General features: G+C 46.1%; 1 protein-coding gene across 3 annotated transcripts; it reads left to right on the top strand.

Moving 5' to 3' along the window:
• Positions 1-3,855: 3,855 nt before the first annotated feature.
• LOC132476619 (zinc finger protein 789-like) lies at positions 3,856-17,427 on the top strand. Of its 3 annotated transcripts, none has more exons than XM_060078697.1 (5): positions 3,856-3,932; positions 6,471-6,548; positions 10,361-10,487; positions 13,048-13,161; positions 14,277-17,427. In XM_060078697.1, exons 2-5 carry the CDS (start codon positions 6,480-6,482, stop codon positions 15,287-15,289), a joined length of 1,323 nt encoding a protein of 440 aa, XP_059934680.1. In that variant the 5' UTR covers positions 3,856-3,932; positions 6,471-6,479; the 3' UTR covers positions 15,290-17,427. The 3 variants fall into 3 exon arrangements, with proteins under 3 accessions (XP_059934680.1, XP_059934679.1, XP_059934681.1); XM_060078696.1 differs by having other exon boundaries at positions 3,870-4,074; XM_060078698.1 differs by lacking the exon at positions 13,048-13,161 and having other exon boundaries at positions 3,870-4,074.
• Positions 17,428-22,437: the final 5,010 nt, after the last annotated feature.

Below are 22,437 nucleotides of genomic sequence, written 5' to 3'. Positions count from 1 at the left end.
ATACAATTTTAGAGAGTTCACTAAAAAATGCACATGGAATTTAATCATATAAAAACTTCAAGTGCACTCATATTAAAAGAAACACAATTAAAACTATACTGAGTTTCCTCTTCTGGCCGTGATGCAGTTTCTAGGACTGGACTGACTTATGGGACTCACTGTAAAAACTCTCAAACTAGACAGAATATATGAAAAAATGTTCTCAGACCTTGGACAACAGGCACTGCAGACCCGTGATCCCTGGGAAGAAGGAAACACATCAGGTGAGGCCTATATGGCCCTGACTTTCTAACTGGAGGCACTTTCCAGGCCCCAGTGCAGGGGAGGAGGAACCCAAACAGACCACAGCAGGCTCTCAGATGAGGAGACAGAGATTTGAGTTCAAGGAAGCAGAGGGAGCTGGGATTTGGGTAGCAGAAGCCTAGAAAGCCAGAAGCTGCACAGAGAAAAAGCTCTAGAAATCTCCATAACGGGTCCTCCTGAGTTTGTTCCTGGCAGAATCAAGCCAGGCAAAGAACAAGCAGGAAGCTGTAAGCTGAGTAATTCCCAGAACTCACACAGAGCTGGGAGATGTTCATGTCCTGGCCAGCTATAATGGAGTCCTCACTGAATACCTGAGACAGCCAGTAGAGATCCTGCAAGGATAATGCCTTAATAAAAGGACTGAACCAGGCCTGGGGTACTTCAAGATTAGCTCAAGCTTTCAAGCCAAGATCACACTCTTCCAGGCGGCGATACACCCATACAAAGCTTCAAAATAAGTCTTGAAAGAATCCAGGTGATATAAAAGTACTTTGAACTATTGGCCAGGGGGGAATTTTTTATTTATATTTATATTTCATGTAAAATGAAATTTACCTTTTTAATAATTTTTAAGTGTACAGTTCAGTGGCATTAAGAGCATTCACGGGCTTCCCTGGTGGTGCAGTGGTTGAGAGTCCGCCTGCCGATGCAGGGGACACGGGTTCGTGCCCCGGTCCAGGAAGATCCCACATGCCGCGGAGCGGCTGGGCCCGTGAGCCATGGCCGCTGAGCCTGTGCATCCGGAACCTGTGCTCCGCAACGGGAGAGGCCACAGCAGTGAGAGGCCCACGTACCGCAAAAAAAAAAAAAAAAGAGCATTCACATTGTTGTGCAACCACCAACACAGTCCATCTCCAGAACTTTCTTCATCTTCACAAACTGAATCTCTGCACCCATTAAACACCAACTGTCCATTTCCCCCTCCAATCAGTACCTGGCAACTACCTTTCCACTTTCTGTCTCTATGAATTTGACTATTCTAGGTACCTCATATAAGTGGAATCATACAATATTTGTCCTTTTATGTCTGGCCTACTTCATTTAGCATAACGTCCTCAAGGTGCATCCATGTTATAGCATTTGTCAGAATTTCCTTCCTATTTAGTGCTGAACAATATTCCATTGTATGTAGACTACCATTTGTTTATCTATTCATCTGTACAGGTCACTTATTTTCACCTTTTGGTTATTGTGAATAATGCTATAATGAACATGGGTATACAAATATCTGTTTGAGTTGCTGCTTTCAATTCTTTGTGGAACTTACCCAGAGGTGGAATTTCTGTACTGTATGGTTCTAATGATTTTTAAAGGAAGACAACAAACTCTAACATGCAATGTAAACTTCATAATGTCTAGCATCCAATCAAAAATTAATAGATACGTAAAGAAGCAGGAAAATGTAATCCAAAGCCAGGAAAATAACCAGTCAGTAGAAACAGATTCAGAAAGAACAGAAATTATGGGGTTTGGAGACAAGGACTTTAAAATAATTATTATGGATATGCTGCTCAAGGATTTAAAAGAAAGCATAAACATAATGAACAGAAAAATACAACATAATAAAAATAAATAAATGGAACTTGTAGAGATTTTTTTTTTTTTTTTTTTTTTTTTTTTGCGGTATGCGGGCCTCTCACTGTTGTGGCCTCCCCCGTTGCGGAGCACAGGCTCCGGACGCGCAGGCTCCGGACGCGCAGGCTCAGCGGCCATGGCTCACGGGCCCAGCCGCTCCGCGGCATATGGGATCCTCCCAGACCGGGGCACGAACCCGTATCCCCTGCATCGGCAGGCGGACTCTCAACCACTTGCGCCACCAGGGAGGCCCTGTAGAGATTTTTAAAAGCACCAATATCTGAAAGGATCAGCAAGCTTAAAGAGTAGCAATAGGAAATATTGCTTATAAGACTTACAATTATTGATCTCCTCTCCATAGTGGTCTTTATCTTATAAACACTGGGAGACTGGAAAATTCCTCTCTTCCTTGTCCAATGTTCTAGTATAGCTCTTTAGCCTTCTATTCCATGTAGCTTCAGATATCAGTAAATATTTTGATAGGGAAACTATCCCTGAGTTTGAGGCCCCCAGGTCTCCAATGTCGTCAATTTAGCACAGCATGATTGTCAAAAGCTCAACTGTGTGAGCATTTTTCTGTCTGAGTTCAGCAGCTTTTTGCCTGGACCAAGCCCTAAGTGCTTTGAGTAACATTTAAATGTGTAATATTTAAAATCTAACAGTGCCTGGCACATTCTAGGCACTCAATAAACATTAATCAAATTAATGAATTTCATTGTATTTCCTGATTTTTAAAATTCTCCTATGGAAGTTCAAACTGCTACAACACTGAGTCAATGAATGTCTGTATTCATCTAAAGATGTTTGGAAAACTGAAGGTTTTCACTCTAATACTTGAGGAACATTAACTATGTGCCAGGCATTGTTTTAAGCACTTCACATATATTAACTCATTTAATACTCATAACTCTATGAAATTCATAGTACTGGTATCCTCATTTTACATCTATGGAAAATAAGGTACACAGGAGCTAAGTAATTTGTCCTAGGTCAAACAACTAGTATGATACCGGAGATATATATATGTATATCCCGTGGAAATCAGGACTTAAACGGAGATTTCACACAATACCTCAAAGGGCTTTTTTTTTTTTAATCTGTAGTCTCTCTTACTTCTTTACTAAACATATGGAATCATATAAAGGGTTAATTAGTCCTACTATCAATTACAATTAATTGTCACTAAGTCCTCTGTTGCTTTAAATAACAGCATTCATGTCACAGAAAAGTAAACAATTCTGAATAACATAATTTCAGGTAAGTATCTATTTTTATGTTTTTATCTTAATAACATATATGTGTATTAAAATTCATTATACTAACATATTTTTTTTGCCTGGTAGGGCTGTGTCCAGGGTCGGCTCTCTAAAAAGTTGGTCACTCTACATTAGACTACCAGGAGGAGCTTTTAAAAATACCCAACTGGGGGCTTCCCTGGTGGCGCAGTGGTTGAGAGTCCGCCTGCCGATGCAGGGGACACGGGTTCGTGCCCCCGTCTGGGAAAATCCCACATGCCGCGGAGCGGCTGGGCCCGTGAGCCGTGGCCGCTGAGACTGCGCGTCCGGAGCTTGTGCTCCACAATGGGAGAGGTCACAACAGTGAGAGGCCCGCGTACCGCAAAAAAATAAAAAAAAAAAAAAAAAAAAAAAAATACCCAACTGCACGAGGGCTCACTCCTAGAGATTTTGCTACAATTGGTGCGAAGGGGAAGGACTTGGTATTGGCATTTTTAAAGCCCCTAGCCTCCAGACCTCCAGGGTAAGCTGGAACGGGTTGGGGCGGGGCCTGGAAGTCACGTGGCCTAGTCAACGCCCTCTGCGGCAGTTGATTAGCTTCGGCCAGGAGCGGAGGTTGCGAGAGACATGAGCGCCCCGCCCCCTTACTCGCACACTCCCCCCACCCCCCGCCCCACCCCCCGCCCCACCCCTTACCCCCTATCAGAGAGTTGCGAAGCCTCCGCCGTTCCTAGAAGGTACTCGGGTGGGGCCGCTCTGCTCGGCGTGCGCCAGTGATCCGGCCAACAGGCACAGGGACCTTCCGCGTCGCGCCCTCAGGTGCGGGTTAGCTGAGAGGCTCGGACCTGATTCCGGGTCCAGCCCAGCACCTCGAGAGGGGATCCCAGCCCCAATGGCAGCCGCAGGTGCATCCTGAGGACTTCCTGGAGGAGGCGACGCGGCTGGAGTCGGAGGCAGCGAGGTTTGGGGAGAAAGGAGCTAGTGTGATGGGAGGATTGGGTGCCGCGGGGAAGCCTCGGTGGCCCCGCCATAGAAGGTGTGAGGGATGGAGAGACACCCCCCTCCCCCCCGTGCCGTCCCCCCCCATCCCACCCGGATCTTCAGGGCACTGTATTGTTATAGATTAACAAATTGAATTATGGGTTCTGACTTCGAAATGCACAATGCTCACAGAAGATAATCTAGTTCAGATAATGAAAGGGTCGAGGTCCCTTCCCCTGATCAGGACCGTCTGGGGGGTGCCTCCTTGCTTAAGAAGCAGGAGCGCTTAGGAACAGTGTTTTTAGGGAACGTGAACGGTGTGTGAGGGACTTTCTTAAAGATGTACTTAAATAAAGCAAGGTTCGCCGGTAGCCAGAGAAGCACAATTAAAAAAGGAAGATCCTCCGTATCCCATCATTTGTGTACTCCCTGAGAGAAACAACACCGAATTTACTATATTAAAAAAGAAGCAAAGTGGAGGCCACAGTTTGGGTATGTCCCCTGGCCAACCACCCATAGCTGCGGAACCAAAACTTAAAAACTGTCCTAGTTTCCCCAAAATGCTGGCTCTGTCCTTAACGGAAACAAGCTTTCTTCATGTCAGGGTGACCTTGCAGCTTCCTAGCCAATCACCTACAAACAAGTAAACTTGTCCGGTGCTACTCTTCTAAAAGGAATGTCAGTTTCTAGTAACCAGTCCCAATAGAAAACAATGTACTTCCTCATTCATGTGTATAGGAGGGAAATAATTTTCTCTCTACCCTTCTGAGTACTTAGTTGAGACCCCCGGAATAAAAGATGAAAACAAACAAGTTTCTTAACATGTATACCTCATGTAAACATGGGAGATACCCAAGGAAAAATGACTTACCCCTGAGATGGCGTAGAATTCAGGCCTAAATACTATCTTCATAGGGAAAGTGGAGGGAGGTTCTATTCCTGGAAGAGGCTGAAACGGCAGTTAGGTTAAGTATTAAGTGTTGGTTTGCTGACATGGGGCTTAGCATGAGTGAGTCCACATAGCTTTCAGGATCTTAGTTCCACGACTAGGGTTGGAACCCAGGCCCCTGCAGTGAAAGCCCCAAGTCCTAACCGCTGGACTGCCAGGAAGTTCCCCTGTTGCTTCTTTTTTTTTTTTTTTTTTTTTTTTTCTTTTTGCGGTATGTGGGCCTCTCACTGTTGTGGCCTCTCCCGTTGCGGAGCACAGGCTCCGGATGCGCAGGCCCAGCGGCCATGGCTCACGGGCCCAGCCGCTCCGCGGCATATGGGATCCTCCCAGACCGGGGCACGAACCCGTATCCCCTGCATCGGCAGGCGGACTCTTAACCACTGCGCCACCAGGGAGGCCCTGTTGCTTCTTTTTTAAACAGCCAGTTTTTAAGTCCCACAGCTCAGTATTCCAAAGTGGTATGTTTTGGGGTGGCTTATTCTGCCACCCCTTCACTGGCTTTATAGACTGAGCGGTAACTGCTGAGAGCCCAAGACTTTCCGTTTTGAAGTCTCCTTGTTCAGAGTTTGGGTTTTGCTCCATAAAATGTTCATATCAAGTAAAGTCTTCTGAATTTTCTTTTGACCACAATTAGCTCTTTGTATATCATATGTAGCCTAAAATCTCTAACTGCCCTAAAATCATTTTTACACTATCTGAGCTGATTCTGTGTGATGTAGAAATACATGAAGACCACCCAAAAGAGAACAAGCAAAGGCTCTTCATTCCCTTCATGGCCAAGGGAATTGGCCACCATCACGTGTGTGTGGCAGAGACTCAAAGGCAAGCAGGGGAAGTTTTATATTGGAAAAGAGGGAAGACTCAAATATGCTGAGTTTGGAGGTTATTGGCTTGGAAAAGCTGGTGGCAGGTTAAATAAAAGAAGTGGAACATTCTATGTGATTGGGTACGGGAGCATATTTGGCTTTTCCTGTCAGCCCTGGATGGAGGACAGGGATACATATTAGAGATAAGCTGGTACTTGTAGACCAAGTCCTGATGTAGGGCCTATTGCTGCATTGCTTGTGGTTTGGGTTCCAGGCGGGTTGCTGCAGGTTGCAGGTCAGAGTTCTCTTTTTTCCTGCAGTCTGGTCCCTTGGTGTATTGAGTCTCTCAACGAGGTGCTGCTGAATATACTCTAGGGAGGGGGTGAGGGCAGAGCCACAGGTTTCCTTGGATAAAGATTGGAAATTGATTTAGCTTCGGAAATTCCTAACAAGAGTATTCTAGCAGTTGTTTTCATTTTATCACATATTCCAACACCAAACACAGTGACTTTCTGCTCGCTGAGGTTCACTGGCCCCATTGGAATTCCCTGTCCAGGACTGCCTGGTGAGAGAGCATCAAATCGGGGCTGGCCTTACGTGTGCTCTTTTCCTCTCCTTCAGCTCAGCCTGATGGCCGGGAGCCTGCACCACCTCAGAGGCCAGGCCATGGAAGCCGTGTTCCTGCCAGTCCTGTGGAAGGTGAGCAGGGTTCCTCCTCCCCTTCCTTGGTGTAGTCTCAGCGCCGGGCCATGGCGTTCACATGGCTTTAACTCCTCTGTTCAGGTTGAGCCATCTTTATCAGCTGAGGTTTTTCCTTCTTGGAAGGTAGGATGTAAAGAACTTGAACTTTGGGGCGAGACAGGTTCAAATGCAGGCTCTGTTTTAGATGTGATACCTGATCTCTCACGGTTTCCTTATCTGGAAAATGGGATAATGATAGTAGCTGTCACAGAGTTGTGAGGATTCAATGAAACGGGGCACGTGGAGTATCGGCAGGGTATCTAGTGACATGTGGAGCACTCTGTAAGTTTTAGCTGTTGTCACCACAGTTGCTCCTTGTTTCTGTCAGTGAGCATTATTGTGTACCTACTGTATACCAGATAGTACTGCCTTTGTGCTGGGAGAGAAGCTCTCGCCTAAGGCGCTTACGAGCCACTTGGAGAGGGAGCTATGGAAACAAAGTCCCACAACACAGGATAAATTCTGATCTGTTGTCATCAAAGGGTACACTGGAAGCTTAGTTACTGAACTCGTAACATGATGGAGGGCGATTGTGAGAAGCTGAGGAGAAAAGTGAGGAGACACGTGAGGAACCATCGCGACCATTTGGAAAGAACAGTCTTGGACGGGAGGGAGGCAAGAGGGAGTTTGAGGGGCAGCGCTTTGACCCATTGGCCCAGCGTGTCCGCATTTGCTGAGGGATCACAGAGCTCTGTCTGCCCTTCTGGTGGCATCTCCTGCCTTCCCTGACGGCCAGAGGACCCGCCCGCAGAGATGTGGACTCCCTTCTGTCCCCCGGCCTGTGTGCATCCTGTTCTCCCTGTCCACAGGCCACCCACCTTTGCATATGCTGAGACTCAGCTCAAAACTCCTCTCTGTGAAATCTCTCTGAGGTCCTGCATTAACCCCGTTACTCTCCCTTGTGTTCCCATGTGGGCAGAGGGCTGAGCTCAGGAGGAGAGCTTCAGAAGAGCCACTGGGTGGGTGTGGGGTGACTGGAGGTGAGTGTGTAGGGTTTTCTTTACAGAAAAGGCCCAGTAAGGGAAGGAGAGAGGACGGAAGCAAGAGGGAGCAAGGCACCAGGAGCATCTTTGTAAAGGCAGGAGAGGCGGCAGCATCCTGCGGGCCACGGGCAGGAGTGGTAGTCTGGGAAGGAACGCGGCTGTGTTGTTCTGCTTCATGACGCCTCACTTCTGACTGTTCGGACACCAGCTGGGTGCCCTCAATTTAACTCATTCTGACACTGTCCCCCTGGAGTTAGCATCGGACCCACAGGGTAAGGGCTCAGTCCCCGCAAGACCGCCCCCCGCCCCGACCTCAGACGCCAATCACAAGTGCGGGCTGTCACCTGTGCTTCTGACCCACTGGCTCTAAATCGGGGTTCCCACGACCCACTCCGCAGATGCCACTGATCTGGTAGAGTGGCTCACGGAACTCTGGAAACGGTTTACTGAGCAGATCCTGGTTCATGTAAAAGGCGACAACTCAGGATCAGCCCGATGGAAGAGAGGCACAGGGCAGGGGGAGTGGGGAAGGGGTGCAGGGCTTTCCTCTCCAGGCAGACATCCCCCAGCATCTCCATTTCTGCGTTTTTATGGGGGTTCATTACGTAGGCCTGATGGGTCGAGTCACTGACCTTTGGTGACTGACTGAACCCCAGCCTCTCCCCGCCCCTCAGGTGCTAGGGGTGAAGGTTCTAACCCTCTCATCGCATGCTTGTTCCCCTGACATCCAGCCCCATCCTTAGGAGTTTTCCACATTAACATGAACTCAGGGGTGGTTGAGGGATTTGTTAAGAGTAACAAGACGTTCCTCTCACCTGTATGGCCCTGGAGCTATTTCCGAAACCGAGGACAAAAGCCCAAATATTAGAAGATGCTCCTCTGTTCTTATCCCTTAGGAAAATCCAAGGGTTTTTAGGAACTCTGCCAGAAGTAGGGAGGAAGACCAAATATATATTTCTTATTTAAATCACAGTATCACGAGGGGGAAAAGGGCAAAGACAGGAGAGTCGTGGTCATTGGATTAAGACCCCGCAGGAGACAGGAGAGAATGGAATCGGGCAGAGGAGGAGGGCTCACCAGGAGGGAGAAGAGGGGAGGGGTGAGGCCCAATGCAGGGAATGTCTGGGAGCCGGTGGGGAGGCGGGAGGAGGTGAGGGCCATGTGCCCCGGGCGCTGTTTTCTGGGATGTGACGGGCAGTGCCTCCTGAGAGGAGGGGGTGGGGTGAGCCCCCGTCGCCCCCCGTGTACCCCTGGATCGTCCCCGTGTTGACTTCCCCCGCTTCCCCACTGGACCCTTCACTCCCTGAAGCGGGGCTGGGCTCCGTGGGCCGCACAGGCTGTGCACTTAGCAGCTCTGGGGGCCCCGTTGTCACAGCTGCCATGTGAACAGTGGCCCTTAGAGTCGAGCAGTGCTCAGCCCGAGGGGCTGGTCCTTTGGGCCCGGCAGGAGCTGTCACCTCTGTGCGTGTACTGTCACTGGCGTGTGGCACGGAGGCCAGCGACTTCTTGGTGCTCAGTAAATGCTTCCTGAAGGAACGGGAGTGATAAAGGGGGAGAAGACCACTGGTGAGGACCATGAGGGCGAGAACTGTGGGGCCACACGAAGGACCCAGCTAGAAAACCCCACGCACAGAGATAACTCTGGGGGTTTGAACCGTTGTATCCCAGCACCTGGGAGCCTCCACGCAGGTGCAGAGAAGGCAGCGGGTGGTGTGGCAGATGAGGGCGTCTGCAGGCAGCCCTAGGGACAGAGGATATTCGGGATGGGGGAGGGGGCTTGAGACCCTAACCCTGGACCAGGTGTGGGCAGGAGGAAAGAAAGGCCTGTTGTTTGGGAGACTCAGGGTCTGTCTGCAGAGGGAAGCGGCGTGAAGCATCTCAGGTGGGGCCGGTGTTCCTATTGCTGAAGCCCTTCCGCACGAACACCCCCTGAAGCACAGCGAGTGTGGGGGGCAGACGCCAGGCCTCTCGGCCCCCAGGAGCTGGATACACAGTTGCAGGTGGAAACTTCTGCCGTGGGCACGGTGCTCAGCGGTCTGTGTTTGGCCCCGTGGAGACACTCTCCACCGTTCCCCACTTTGTCTGCGCCCTGGGAGGCTGGCCTTTATATTCTCCATCCGCGGGTTCCCTTACTCTTGCTTCGGGTTGGCTTCTGGCAGGGGGATGGGGTGGGGACCAGAGGCCTGGAGGGGATCGCTGTTGGGGGTTTATCCCTCGGTCCCTCCCTGCTGCGCTGCCCCCTGCTCCGGTCTTGCTTCTCCAACAACTTTCTGGATCCCAGTGTCCCCTCCCGTCCTCCCCCTTCACACCTAGTGGGTAGCAGTGCCTACGACAGCCAGCCCCGCGAGCTCCAGCCCGCCTGGTTGGTTCCCGTTAGCCTGTCCATCCCTGTGTCCCATTAGCCTGCCCATCCCGGTGTCCCATTAGCCTGTCCATCCCTGTGTGAATGGCCTGCACGCTGCCCCGTCCTCAGTGACCTCATGGGAGTGAGCCTTCTCTTTCCTGAGAGATGCGGGCAGAAGAAATGCAGGATGTGGAAGATAGGGTTGTACAGAGTAGGGTCGGCAAACTCATCTGGAGCCGGGAGTAGTTTTATTGGGTCACAGCCACACCCGTTTGCTCTCCTGTTGTCTGTGCTGCGTCTGTGCTACCAGAGCAGAGCTGAGTGACTGCAGCAGAGACCAAACGGCCAGAGAAGCCTCAGATACTGACCATCTGTAATTATAATACTGTAGCTCACAAAGTTATTGTAAGAATTGCAGCTGCAGTTAGTCGCTGTGTTTCCAGGGGTTGCTGTCCTTTGAGGACGTGGCTCTGTACTTCACCAGGGAAGAGTGGGACACACTGGACTGGGCTCAGAAGGACCTCTACAGAGACGTGATGCTGGACAACTACAGAAGCGTGCTCTCCTTGGGTAATGAGTCAGCTTAACATTTCACTTTGAGTGTCTGCACATCTCCTCAGTCTCTTATCTCCAATTCCAGAGGCAGAAAAAGCTCTGAAAACCAGACGTTTTTTCATAACTCATTTGGCTATAAGACCCAACCTGAAGTCATCAGGTGGTTAAATCTGATTTTTATTGTACAGGAAGCTATTTATCATCCTTTTTCTCATTTGGTCTTTATATATATATATATATATATATATGGCATCAGAAATATCAGTGTGTTTGATTAAGGTTTCAGCTCCAACCCCTGTTGGGGGCGGTGCATAAGCGAAAATATACCCACCAAGGCACCTTTCAGAAATCTGGAAAAATTCTGAGTCATGAAACACATCTGGCCTCAGAGTTTTCAAATGAGGGATTGTGGACAATGAATAGTTTCCTTTTGCTTTAGAGTTCAGAGACAATTAGCCCATTCCCCACCCCGACCTGAATCCTCCACACCTGTTAAGACTCCTAGGAGCTGAAAAGACTGTGGTCACTGCAGATTCCAAGTCTAGCATCTTGCTCCCTTGAAGAGTCTTTTTCTTCCTTCTGTTTGAAAATGGTTTCCCTCCTTGTTTACAACATCACTGGGTACCCAGGAAATGATTCTTCATTGACTTCACTTCTGAACCTTCACAGCTTCCATCTTCCCAGGAGCCTGCCTTTGTCTTACTCTGATGCAGAGTCTCCCTAGGGTGGGAGGTTCCTGAATGAATTTTTCTCTCTGGGGAGTGTTGGCTCCCATGCTGACACTCTTGGCACAGAGTCTTGACCACCTTTTGTGAGACTGTCCACCCACCACTGGATGTTTTACTGTTTATTTTTGTTTTAAAAGCATTACAAGAGCATACTTGAATATATGGAAGATAGAGGAAAGCATAAAGGGAAGGGGAAAACATTCAGGGCTAACACTGTTAATATTTTGGAATATTTCCTTCTTGGTTTTTTTTTCCTGTGCTGTTTTTTTAAAAAAAAAGCTAGCTGAGCATAGTCTATGTATAATTCTGTAATCCCTTTAAAACTTAACATTATAGTATCAGCATTTTCCCTATGTTATTAAAAACCCTCATAAAGCAGAAAATTAAAATCATCTGCATGCCCACTGCCCAGCATTAACCCTGTTAACATTTTGGTTTACTTTTATGTATGTTATACAGACAGTCCTATTTATGATGGTTCAGCTTAAGATTTTTCAACTTTACAATGGTGTGAAAGCAATACACATTCAGTGGAAAGTGCACTTCGAATTTTTATCTTTTCCTCAGGTAGCGATACGCAGGACCGTTTTCTCTGGTGATGCTGGGCTCAGAGCCGCAGCTCCCAGACAGCTATGTGATCATGTCATCACGAGGGCAGCCAACCAGTACACTTAAAACCATTCTGTTTCTCACTTTCAGTACAGTATTCAGTAAGTTACAACAGCTTTTCACCACTTTATTGTAAAGTAGGTTTTGTGTTAGATGATCTTGCCCAACTGTGGCATAATATAAGTGTTCTTTGCGTGTTTATGGTCAGTGGGGCTAAGCTATGATGTTCGGGAGGTTAGGTGTAATAAATGCATTTCTGACTTAGGATATTTTCAGTTTAGATTGGGTTTATCAGGAAGTTACCCTTTTGTAAGTAGAGGAAGATGTGTACACACACACACGCACAGACACACACGTAGTTTTTAAAAACAAAATTTGGATCATAATTTACATGAGTTTGGTATTCTGCTTTAAAATATCTAGGGAGCATTTTCCTATTTTAAGAAACATTCTTTGAAAAATGTATCAGATGCACTGGGGGGGGGGAATATATATACTTTTTTAATATGAAACTTCTTTCAGTTTTCTTTTAATGTATTTTATTTCTTTCTTTATTTTGGCTGTATTGGGTCTTCATTGCTGCGCGCAGGCTTCCTTTAGTTGTGGCGAGCGGGGGCTACTCTTGCGGTGCGTGGGCTTCTCATTGCAGTGGCTTCTCTTGTTGTGGAGCATGGGCTCTAGGTGCGCAGGCTTCAGTAGTTGTGGCTCGTGGGCTCTAAAGCACAGGCTCAGTAGTTGTGGCTCATGGGCTTAGTTGCTCTGCGGCATGTGGGACCTTCCCGGACTGGGGCTCGAACCCGTGTCCCCTGCATCGGCAGGCAGATTCTTAACCACTGCGCCACCAGGGAAGCCCAAAAGAAATATTCTTTGAACACACGATTTTCAGTATCTGCCTAATACTTCTGCCTTTGTTATATTCACGTGCTACACTTTAACCATTCCACTGTTGACATTTACTTTATTTCCAGTTTGCACTGTTTGTTAGAACTCTGCTGAACATCTCTAATTTTCCTTAGGCTATATTTCTAAGAGTGAAATTACCACATCCCAGAGTGTGAATATTGTTCAGGCTTTCAATAAAGATTGTGCCAAGTCCTCTCCTCACCAGCCCTGTTCATTACTGTCCTGATCTCTGCTTGTCACTGTCCCCCCACCGCTTAGACCCCAAGGGGTAAAATGAGCTCTGGGACATCTGCTGCTCACTAACCAGCACATCCCATTTACTTCCCCACGAGTAGGAGTTCAGTTTCCCAAACCTGAGGTGATCTGTCAGCTGGAGCAGTGGGAAGAGCCGTGGATCCTGGATCTACCAAGAGCTGGGACTAGGAAGGCTTCCAGTAGTGCTTGCCCAGGTGGGTGAGGAGAAGCCCCGGGCCTGTGGGGGTCACGCAGAGGGAGGGACCCCCATTCTCCAGGCCCTTCCTGTGCCGGTGCCGATACCGAGCCGGGTGTCTGGCGTCTCTCCTGCTCTTTATCCCTTCTGCCCCCTGCAGGTGGTGGGTGTGATCATCAGCCCCATTCCCAGGTGAAGAAACTAAGGGACTGTGATGTCTGTCACACGGCTAGTAGGTTGATAGTTGGGATTTGACATCACGTCTGCAAAGCTCATCCTCTTTCTACTGCAGTTAAAGTGCTTCTCTGAAGCAGCCTGTCTGGTGTTTTCTGACAGCTCTTGTGCTATCCTAGATGCTCCTTTTTTCTACCCTCATCACTTACCCTTTCTCTATACTTGCTCTTGTTCCCTTGCTCTCATTTTGTTTTCCAGATTCTCTCGGTGTTTACTGATGTTCCTTTTTCCTACGTACTGTGTCCTGATCGCTGCTTCTACCCTTTTTCACATGCCTCCCTCCATGGTGTCACAGCCTTGGCACCGTTGACATTTCAGGCTGTTTAATTCTTTGCGGTGAGGGCTGTCCTGTGCCTCCTAGGATGTTTAGCAGCGTCCTTGGCCTCCACCCTCTAGGTTCCAGCAACACCATCCCTGGTTGAAAACCCACTGCTCTAGTCCATTGGTTTTGTACTTATTTCTCTTTGTTTCCTTTTCTAATCGATCTTATACACTTTCTCCATTTTTAAGAAGTTGTTTCTCCCAGAATTATTAAAAACATGCTTATCTAGAAAGTACAAGATGCTACCTCTCTCCTAGTTATGTGACACTGCTGGGTACTGAGAGTAAGTTGTTATCCCACTAATGGTGATGGATTTATTCAATTCTCACATTCTCTGACATACACTCTTGTGCACATTTTAGCTGGTTAGCTGATGTCAAGAGCTCTTTCTGATATGAAAGCTGTGGGTCCTATGGAAGGAAATCAGAATACTGGCCTCTGTAGTATGATGATTTAACTAGGTGAGCACTTCTTAGCCTCGTTTGAGTCTCTCGTATCACAACCTTCCTGACTTACTTCCTTTTTTTTTCCTTCTATGGCGGTTAGGTCATTTGTATACTTTCTTTTTTTTTGGCTAGGTCCTGAAGCCAGATTCAAGATGAAAGAGCTAACTCCAAAGCAGAACATTTCTGAAGATTTAGAGTCATGTAAGATGTCACTGGTAAAGCAGAAAATGGCCAGGAAACCCTTAGAAAAGTTACTTGAATGTAACGAATTTGTGGACATTTACCGACTTTCACTCCCTACTATTGGTGATGAATGCTGTAAGGACTTCCTTCAAAACCTTAACCTTATTCAAGATCGGAAAGCTCAGGCAAGGACAAAGCAGGGCAAATATGATGAGTATGGAAAACCCTTCCATCAGAGATCACTGCTTTTGAGGCATAAGCGAATTCTTACAAATGCAAAATCTTATGAATGCAGCGAATGTGGAAGAGCCTTCCAGCGTCAGGCAAATTTTGTTCGACATCAAAGAATTCACAGTTCAGAGGATCCCTTTGAGTGCGACATATGTGGGCAGGCCTTCAAACAGAAGTCTGCTCTGACTGTCCACAAACAGTGTCACTCACAAAAAAAGCCATATAAATGTCATGACTGTGGAAAGTGTTTCCGTCAGATGGCGTACCTTGTTGAACATAGGAGGATCCATACCAAAGAAAAACCCTATAAATGTAGCGAATGTGAAAGAACATTTAGTCAGAATTCAACCCTTATTCGACATCAGTTAATCCACAGTGGAGAGAAACCCCATAAATGCATTGAATGTGGAAAAGCCTTTGGCCGGCATTCAACCCTTATGATCCATCGACAAATTCACAATAAACAGAACACTCATAAATGCAGTGAATGTGATGAATCCTTTGGTCGGAATGTAGATCTCATTCAGCATCAAAGAATCCATACCAAGGAGGAATTCTTTGAATGTAGCGAATGTGGGAAAACTTTTAGTTTTAAGGCAAATCTTCATCGACATGAGGTCATTCATACTGGAGAGAGACCCTACAGATGTGACAAATGTGGAAAATCTTTCAGTTGGCGCACAAGCTTTATTAAGCATCAGGGTACTCACAGAGAGCAGATACCTACGTGATAGTAATCAGAAAAGCTACCATTTAAAGACCAGAACTTAACCACTCTTGTAAGTAGGTGTAACTCAATTGTTCTATGAAAATTAATAAACAGGAACTGAAATGGTTTTTCTGTGGGGACCCTCTCTTTGTAGCTAACCTTCTTGCTACAGTCAAGAATTACTTAATAGGTAATTCTGGTGGCGCAGTGGTTAAGAATCCGCCTGCCAATGCAGGGGACATGGTTTCAATCCCTGGTCTGGGAAGATCCCACATACCGCGGAGCAACTAAGCCTGGGCACCACAACTACTGAGCCTGCGCTCTAGAGCCCACGAGCCAAAAACTACTGAAGCCTGCCGCCTAGAGCCCGTGCTCCACAACAAGAGAAGTCACCACAATGAGAAGCCCACGCACCACAACGAAGAGGAGCCCCCCTCACCACAACTAGAGAAAGCCCGTGCCCAGTAACGAAGACCCAACGCAGTCAAAAATAAAATAAAAGAAATAAAAGAATTACTTAATAGAGGACTTCCCCGGCGGTCCAGTGGTTAGGACTCTGCACTTCCAACACAGGGGGCATGGGTTCGGTCCCTGGTCAGGGAACTAAGATCCCACATGTTGTGCAGCACAGCCAAAAAACAAAACAATTGAACTGGATTTAAATTTTTTAAAAAAAGTTACTTAATAGAAATGTCATAGGCTGTCGTGTCCAGTCTCCCTGGGTCCCCTTTACCTTCATTTCCCCGAGTTAAGTCAAGGCAGATGGAAGGCACAGAAGTTTTACTCTGTGGTCCCCCAGGCTGGAGACCGTTTTCTGGATCGTGAATGATCTAAGAATGCCTTTCTTGGTTTCATACTGAAAAATCACCTGAGATTGTATAGACGTTTTAAAAATAAAGTAAGGGCTACCCACTAGTACTACTGAGATATGAAGAATTACCGAAATTTACCCAGAAACTAAAATTAGTGTGCTACTAGGTTCTACTGAGAGTTCGAAGTCAATGTTCAGAGCAGATGCTGTTAGTGCCCTGCCCCCCCACCCCGGCTTTGCCCCTGCTGTGTGCTTCATCTGACTTGCACTATCTGTGTCTCTTGGGCTGCGGGCTTTTTCGAAAACCACGAAAGACCACTGCTCTGGGGGCAGCCCTCAACCACGCTTGATGGGATTTTGGCGAATACCAGATCTCCCTCTCCCCTAGGGTGGAACAGCTGTGAAGCATGTGTTGCACACTGTTTTCAGAGCCTTTCCATGGGATGACGCACATTCACTCTCCGTGGTAGCTGCTTTATTAGCTGTCTGCCCTTCTCTGTGTCCCTTCTAACTCCCCTACCAGTATTTCAACACCTCTTCTCCCCACGAGTAAATTGCTGCTGTTAGACCCTGTCATGTTAATCAAATCCCTTGATTTTATTATTTTCTTGTCCTTACCAGTTCCATGATTTCTTACCCAGCACATAAAAACAAAGTTCTATTGGGAATGAGAAGAAAGCAAGTGGCACCGCATAAAATAAAGGAAACTTCAGCTTTGCAGGAGGAAAATAATAAGTGTTAGATTATATACTGGATTCGGTATCAGTTCTTTGGTACCAAGCGGCAGGAATTGGCGGGAAGGAAAGGCTGCCAAACTGTATTTCCCCGAACAAAATTAAGAAGTCGAGGCCTCTGACAAGAGGAAATAAGCCAATGAGAGAATTCTTGCTCACAACCACCTTTGGAGTTGAGGACCTGTGAAAGCAGATCCAGGCTTGAGTACACAGTCTAGCTCAGACTACTGAATCTATTTTGTGTAGATGATGTACATGCTTCCAGCTTTCCAGAAAGAGAGAGGGCATAGCTAAGGATCCAGAGGTAACATGGAAATGCCTACCTTCAGCCACATCTGTCCCAAGGAGGAGAAAAGAGCTGCACTCTTCAATATGGCAGCCACTAGCCATATGAACCTATTTAAATTAAAATTTTAAAAAGTTAAAAAACTTCCTCAAATCAAAAGCCACATTTCAAGATCAGCACAATTATAGAACATTCCTATCATCCCAGGCTTATTGGACAGCACTGCTGGAGAAACCCTATGGACTTCTTAATGGAGGAACAAGGGAGCTTGTATTTGGTGCCACTTCCTTCTCGACAACTCAATTAAATGGCCTTCCTTTCCCTTTATAAATGGCCCCTATAAAATGTTTTATTTGCTGAAAATATTTTTTTCAGTAGAATTCCTGGGACACAAAGGAGGGGACGGGTGGGGCTGGTCTGGAAGCCTTGCTGAACTAATTTGCCTTGGGAGAAAGGGGTCCCCAGCTCAAGAGTGCCGGCGTGCAGGGCAGGTTTCCTGCCTTCCGCAGAGGCTAGATGGTCACCGGGCCAGGAGCACAGATCAGCGATGTCATCGTCAGTGTATGGTCATGTTTGTCACTATTTAGCAGTAGGGCAGGAGCTCCAAACTAGCCCTCCAGGGAAGGTAATGGAGAAGAAACGCTCAAGTTTTGGCTTTTCTATTTAGCTAATGGGCTGGACCCACTGTCCTCCATGCCTGGCCACACAGGAGAACCATTAGCTCATACTGCAAAGGTCAGAAGAGTCTAGAATACTCCACTGGCCTAGAAAAGGTGCACCTTTTTTTGACAAGACCAGTGAAGCTTTTTACACCATATTTAAATCAAGGTGAAAAATAATACAAATGTTATTTCCTTCTTTAGCTAATAATGCTAAACTATAAATTAAAAAACCGACTGTTAAAATTCAAATGACTAAAAATAAGATATAAAAATTGTTCAGTGCTTTCATTTTCTCCTCTTTACACACTTGGATTACAGTTCACTATAATGTCACATAACATGGTCACATGACTAGTATGCAGCTCACCTTTGACAATACCTGTGTGGGTCTAGATCTTGTTCAAGTTCACACTTTTATCAAGGTGGCTTCTCTTTCTGACAACATTTCTTAGCTGGTAGAAATGAGGAGGGGAAGCATAAAGGAAAATACTACATGAAATTCTACATTTTAGAATAAAATAGTAATGACTTCCTGTCAAAATATACATTTTCAGGTAAGTTCTTAGATTTTTTTCAAGTAAATTTATGGTCAGTTATTTGTGTCATTGTCATAAATGGATATTTCCCCCACTTCCATTTCCAAGTACATACTGCCAATATAAATGACTCAGTAATGATACTGTTATTCTGAAATAATTTCCAAATTGCAAAAATAATACAGAGAATCCTTTACACCATCTACCCAGATTTACCAAATTTAACATTTTTCCAAGTCTCTCTCGGGAACTAATTTACAGCAGTTTGAATAAACTGGATCTATTTATATACAGAAACATAAATCAATCTTAAAATGGCAAATCAAGTTCCAACATGACAGAATACAATATGTCTGCATAAAATTTTAAATCCTGCAACACTACATATATTGTTTATGGATACAAGATCTTGTGGTATAAAATGGGGAAAAGAAGGACACAATTTCAGTATAGTTATTCCTTCTGATGAGGGAAAGGAATGGGAGTCTTTACAGTACACATTATTTTATTTCTTAAAATGATATGAGGGATTTCCCTGGTGGTGCAGTGGATAAGACTCCACACTCCCAATGCAGGGGGTACGGGTTCGATACCTGGTCAGGGAACTAGATCCCACATGCATGCCACAACTAAGAGTTCACATGCCACAACTAAGGAGCCCTGTGCTGCAACTAAGGAGCTAGCAAGCCGCAACTAAGAAGCCCGTGAGCCACAACTAAGGAGCCTGCCTGCCACAACTAAGACCCAGTGCAACCAAATAAATAAATATATATATATATTTTTTTTAAAAAGGTATGAAGCAAATATGTTAAGAATTGATTAATCTGGTGCATATGTGAATGTTCTTTAAAATCAATCTCTGTTGTCTATACTTGTCTGTGTGTTAGCAATATTTTACAGTAAACGTCCATATTTATTGTGAAATAATATCATAATTCAAAAGTATCAGGATACATGACAGTAAATGATAATAAAAAGAACACCCATGCATCCTCATACTAGGTAAGAAATAGATCATTTTCAGAATCACAAAAGCCTCTTATATTCTGTCCAATCTCCTCTCCCTCCCTCTTCTCCAAAGGTTAACAAATATTCTGAGTTTTATGTTAATCATCCCCTTGTATTATGTAGACGTACCACCTATCTATGTCTGGATGATGTATTACTTAGTTCTGCTTTTTCAGAACTTTACATACATGGAGTCATACTCTTTCACTGCACATGTGTTTTGAGAATCATGCATCTTTCTGTGTAGCTGTGGTTCAACCACATTCACTGACAATAAGTATCCCACTGCAGGAATACAGCACAATTTATGAATCTATTCTTTTGTTGATGGGTTTTCAGGATGTTTCCAGTTTGGGGCTTTTATAAAACAGCATGTCAACATGCCTCTTGGTTCCCTGTGAAAAGACCTCGAAATAAGATATATACATGTTCAACTTTAAGAAGTATGGCCAGGGACTTCCCTGGCGTTCCAGTGGTTAAGACTCCATGCTTCCAATGCAGGGGGCACAGGTTCGATCCTTGGTTGGGGAACTAAGATCCCACATGCCATGTGGCATAGCCAAAAAAAAAAAAGTATGGCAAACTGTTTTCCCTAATAAATGTAACAACTTACACACTCAACAGCAGATGAGAGTTTCCACTATTCTATATCTTTATCGGTACTTGGTACTGACAGATTTTGAAAGATTTGATAATCTTTTGTGAAATCGTATCCAATTGTGGTTTAATGTGCATTTCTCTTATTACTAATGTAGCTGAGCATTTTTCATCTTCCTGGGCTGTGCTTCCCATTTTGTTTGTCTTTTCCTAATATAGTGTAGTTGAATTTATCAATCTTCTACAGTTAGTAATTTTTGAGTCTTGTTGCAGATTGCTAGCAGTTTATCAAAAATTTGTTTTTCTCCTTCCTGGACACGCAGCTAGACTACACTTTGCAGCTTGTATTGTTAAATACATCTAGGTGACCGAGTTCTAACCAATGGACTATAGTGAAGATGATGTGTGCCACTTCTTGGCTTGGCCCAATAAAGCCCTCTCACACGTCCGTGTTCTCTTCTCCCAGTTGACTAGGTTAGAAAATCCCCAAGGAGGTCTCGGAAGCCACGTCTGAAGATGCCAGGGCTGCCATCAGATTGACTGCTCAGACGAGAGCCTTCCTGTCAGTCATGTATATCTGCCTTACACTGTTATAGGAGTAAAAAGTAAACTTCTAGGGGCTTCCCTGGTGGTCCAGCGGTAAAGAATCCGTCTTCCAACGCAGGGGACGCAGGTTCGAGCCCTGACTGGGGAACTAAGATCCCACGTGCCACGGGGCAACTAAGCCCACGCCACAGCGAAAGGGCATGCATGCCGCAAACTACAGAGCCCATTCGCCCTGGAGACCTTGCGCCACAGCTAGAGAGAAGCCCGCACTACAACGAAAGATCCCACACGCCTCAACAAAGACCCCCCATGCCGCAACTAAGACCCGATGCAGCCCCCAAAATAAAATAGATAAATAAAATAAACAAATATTTTAAAAATTCATTAAAAAAAGAAAACTGCTATTGTGTTTGAGCAGCTAGACCTTTGTAGGTCTATTTGTTAGAGCTGTTATCATTAAACTGACTTAATACATGTTTAAGATATTCTTCATTAAATCTGAGATTAGAACAATACTTCCTGCATTTTCTTTTCCGAAAGAACTGAAGAATTTCAACAAAGAACTGGATGGATTATTGGGCTGTAACCAAAAGCTAAGCGATATAATCTGGCAAGTTGGGCTCGGACAATTAAAAATCATTAAAATGGGGGGCCCAATTATGATAAGCCCTTTGCTCACCAAAAAGAATCCAGCGTGGGTTCTGAAGGGGACAGGATGCCAAGACATGTTCTAGTCCAATCATTCAAAGTGGCAATGCAATATCTGCTCACCAAGATGAATAGACACGGAGGCCCCCAAGCCATGCTGTGATCATCCAATGATCCTACATCCACTGTGACACCCGCTGGGGCAATACCGGTTACCGCGGACTGCTCAGAATCCTGCCAGAAGGTAAGCCTGTGCGAAGCAAGGGCTCACCCGCTCCACCTCGGCTGACTCCACCGCACCTGCCTGGTAGACAGCCCCACCCGGAACCCTCTCTAGGAACCACAGATGCTTGTTACACTGCTGGGGTTACTGGGAGAGCACAGACCCTGCCCCTGCAGTTCCCACCCCAGAGGCCCCAGGATCTTCCCTTTTACCTCTGTGCCATTGTCCTGGAGACTTTAAAGTTCCAAGCAGGAACTAGGACCTTCCAGAATAGAGCTCAGAAATTTTATAAACAAAGATGAGCTAAGACAATAGATTTAAATGACTTTATAACTCCTCTCCCAGTTCCCATCAGGTCTTCTATCACTTTGTTAACAAAAACCTACATTTACCATTTTGCAAGGCGCTGTGTTAGGTGCTATGGGAAAATATGGTGACAAGATAGTTCCCAGCTGTTCTGGACTGAATTGTGTGCCCCTCGCAAAATCCATTCACTGGAAGCCCTAACCCCCAGTGTGACTGTATTTGGAGACAGAGCACTTAAGGAGGTGATTAAGGTTAAATAAGGTCATAAGGGTGGGGTCCTCAAGGATAGGAATGGTGTCCTTATAAGAAGAGGAAAGACACCAGGAGAGCACAGGCACAGAGGAAAGGCCACAGTGAGAAGTCAGCCGTAGGCAAGCCCAGGAGAGGGCTCAGAGAAACCGACCCTGTGGACACCTCAGAAAACGCTAGTGTCTTGATTTTGTCTCCAATTCCTTTCCTAATCGATCTCATCATTTAGGTTAAGTCAAAGCACAAAGCTGGGCTGGGAGTGGGTGAGGGAAATGTGGGAGAGGAGCATCTCCCCATATCCTGCCGGGGGTAGTAACTACGCATCTCTTGTCCCCTACGCTACCCGCAGCCGGATACTCCGAGTCGCGGGGATGGTGCGGGAACCAAGAACCTGCAGACGATACAACAACCTGTAGCACAAATAGAATGAGTTCCGGAAAGCTTACCGGAATCTCGTCACGGTTCCGGAACTCCAACCCTATTGGTGTTCTCTAGGAATCCAGGAGGTCTCGCTGTCTCGGTGGTTCCTCTATAAATCTAGGGAATTTAACCTCCTCCTCAGTT

This window comes from Mesoplodon densirostris, chromosome 16 (assembly GCF_025265405.1).
Source record: "Mesoplodon densirostris isolate mMesDen1 chromosome 16, mMesDen1 primary haplotype, whole genome shotgun sequence".
Classification (NCBI taxonomy): domain Eukaryota; kingdom Metazoa; phylum Chordata; class Mammalia; order Artiodactyla; family Ziphiidae; genus Mesoplodon; species Mesoplodon densirostris.
The sequence above is the reverse complement of the archived record's forward strand: the minus strand, read 5'-3'. Positions and strand labels throughout refer to the sequence as shown.

What these genes read in the sequence shown, in the direction of transcription:
- LOC132476619 (XM_060078697.1), top strand. Translation starts at nt 6,480, where the DNA reads ATGGCCGGGAGCCTGCACCACCTCAGAGGCCAGGCCATGGAAGCCGTG. An exon ending in CAGAAGCGTGCTCTCCTTGG is followed by an intron (nt 10,488 to 13,047) that starts GTAATGAGTCAG and finishes CCCCACGAGTAG; the next exon opens with GAGTTCAGTTTCCCAAACCT. An exon ending in TTCCAGTAGTGCTTGCCCAG is followed by an intron (nt 13,162 to 14,276) that starts GTGGGTGAGGAG and finishes TTTTTTGGCTAG; the next exon opens with GTCCTGAAGCCAGATTCAAG.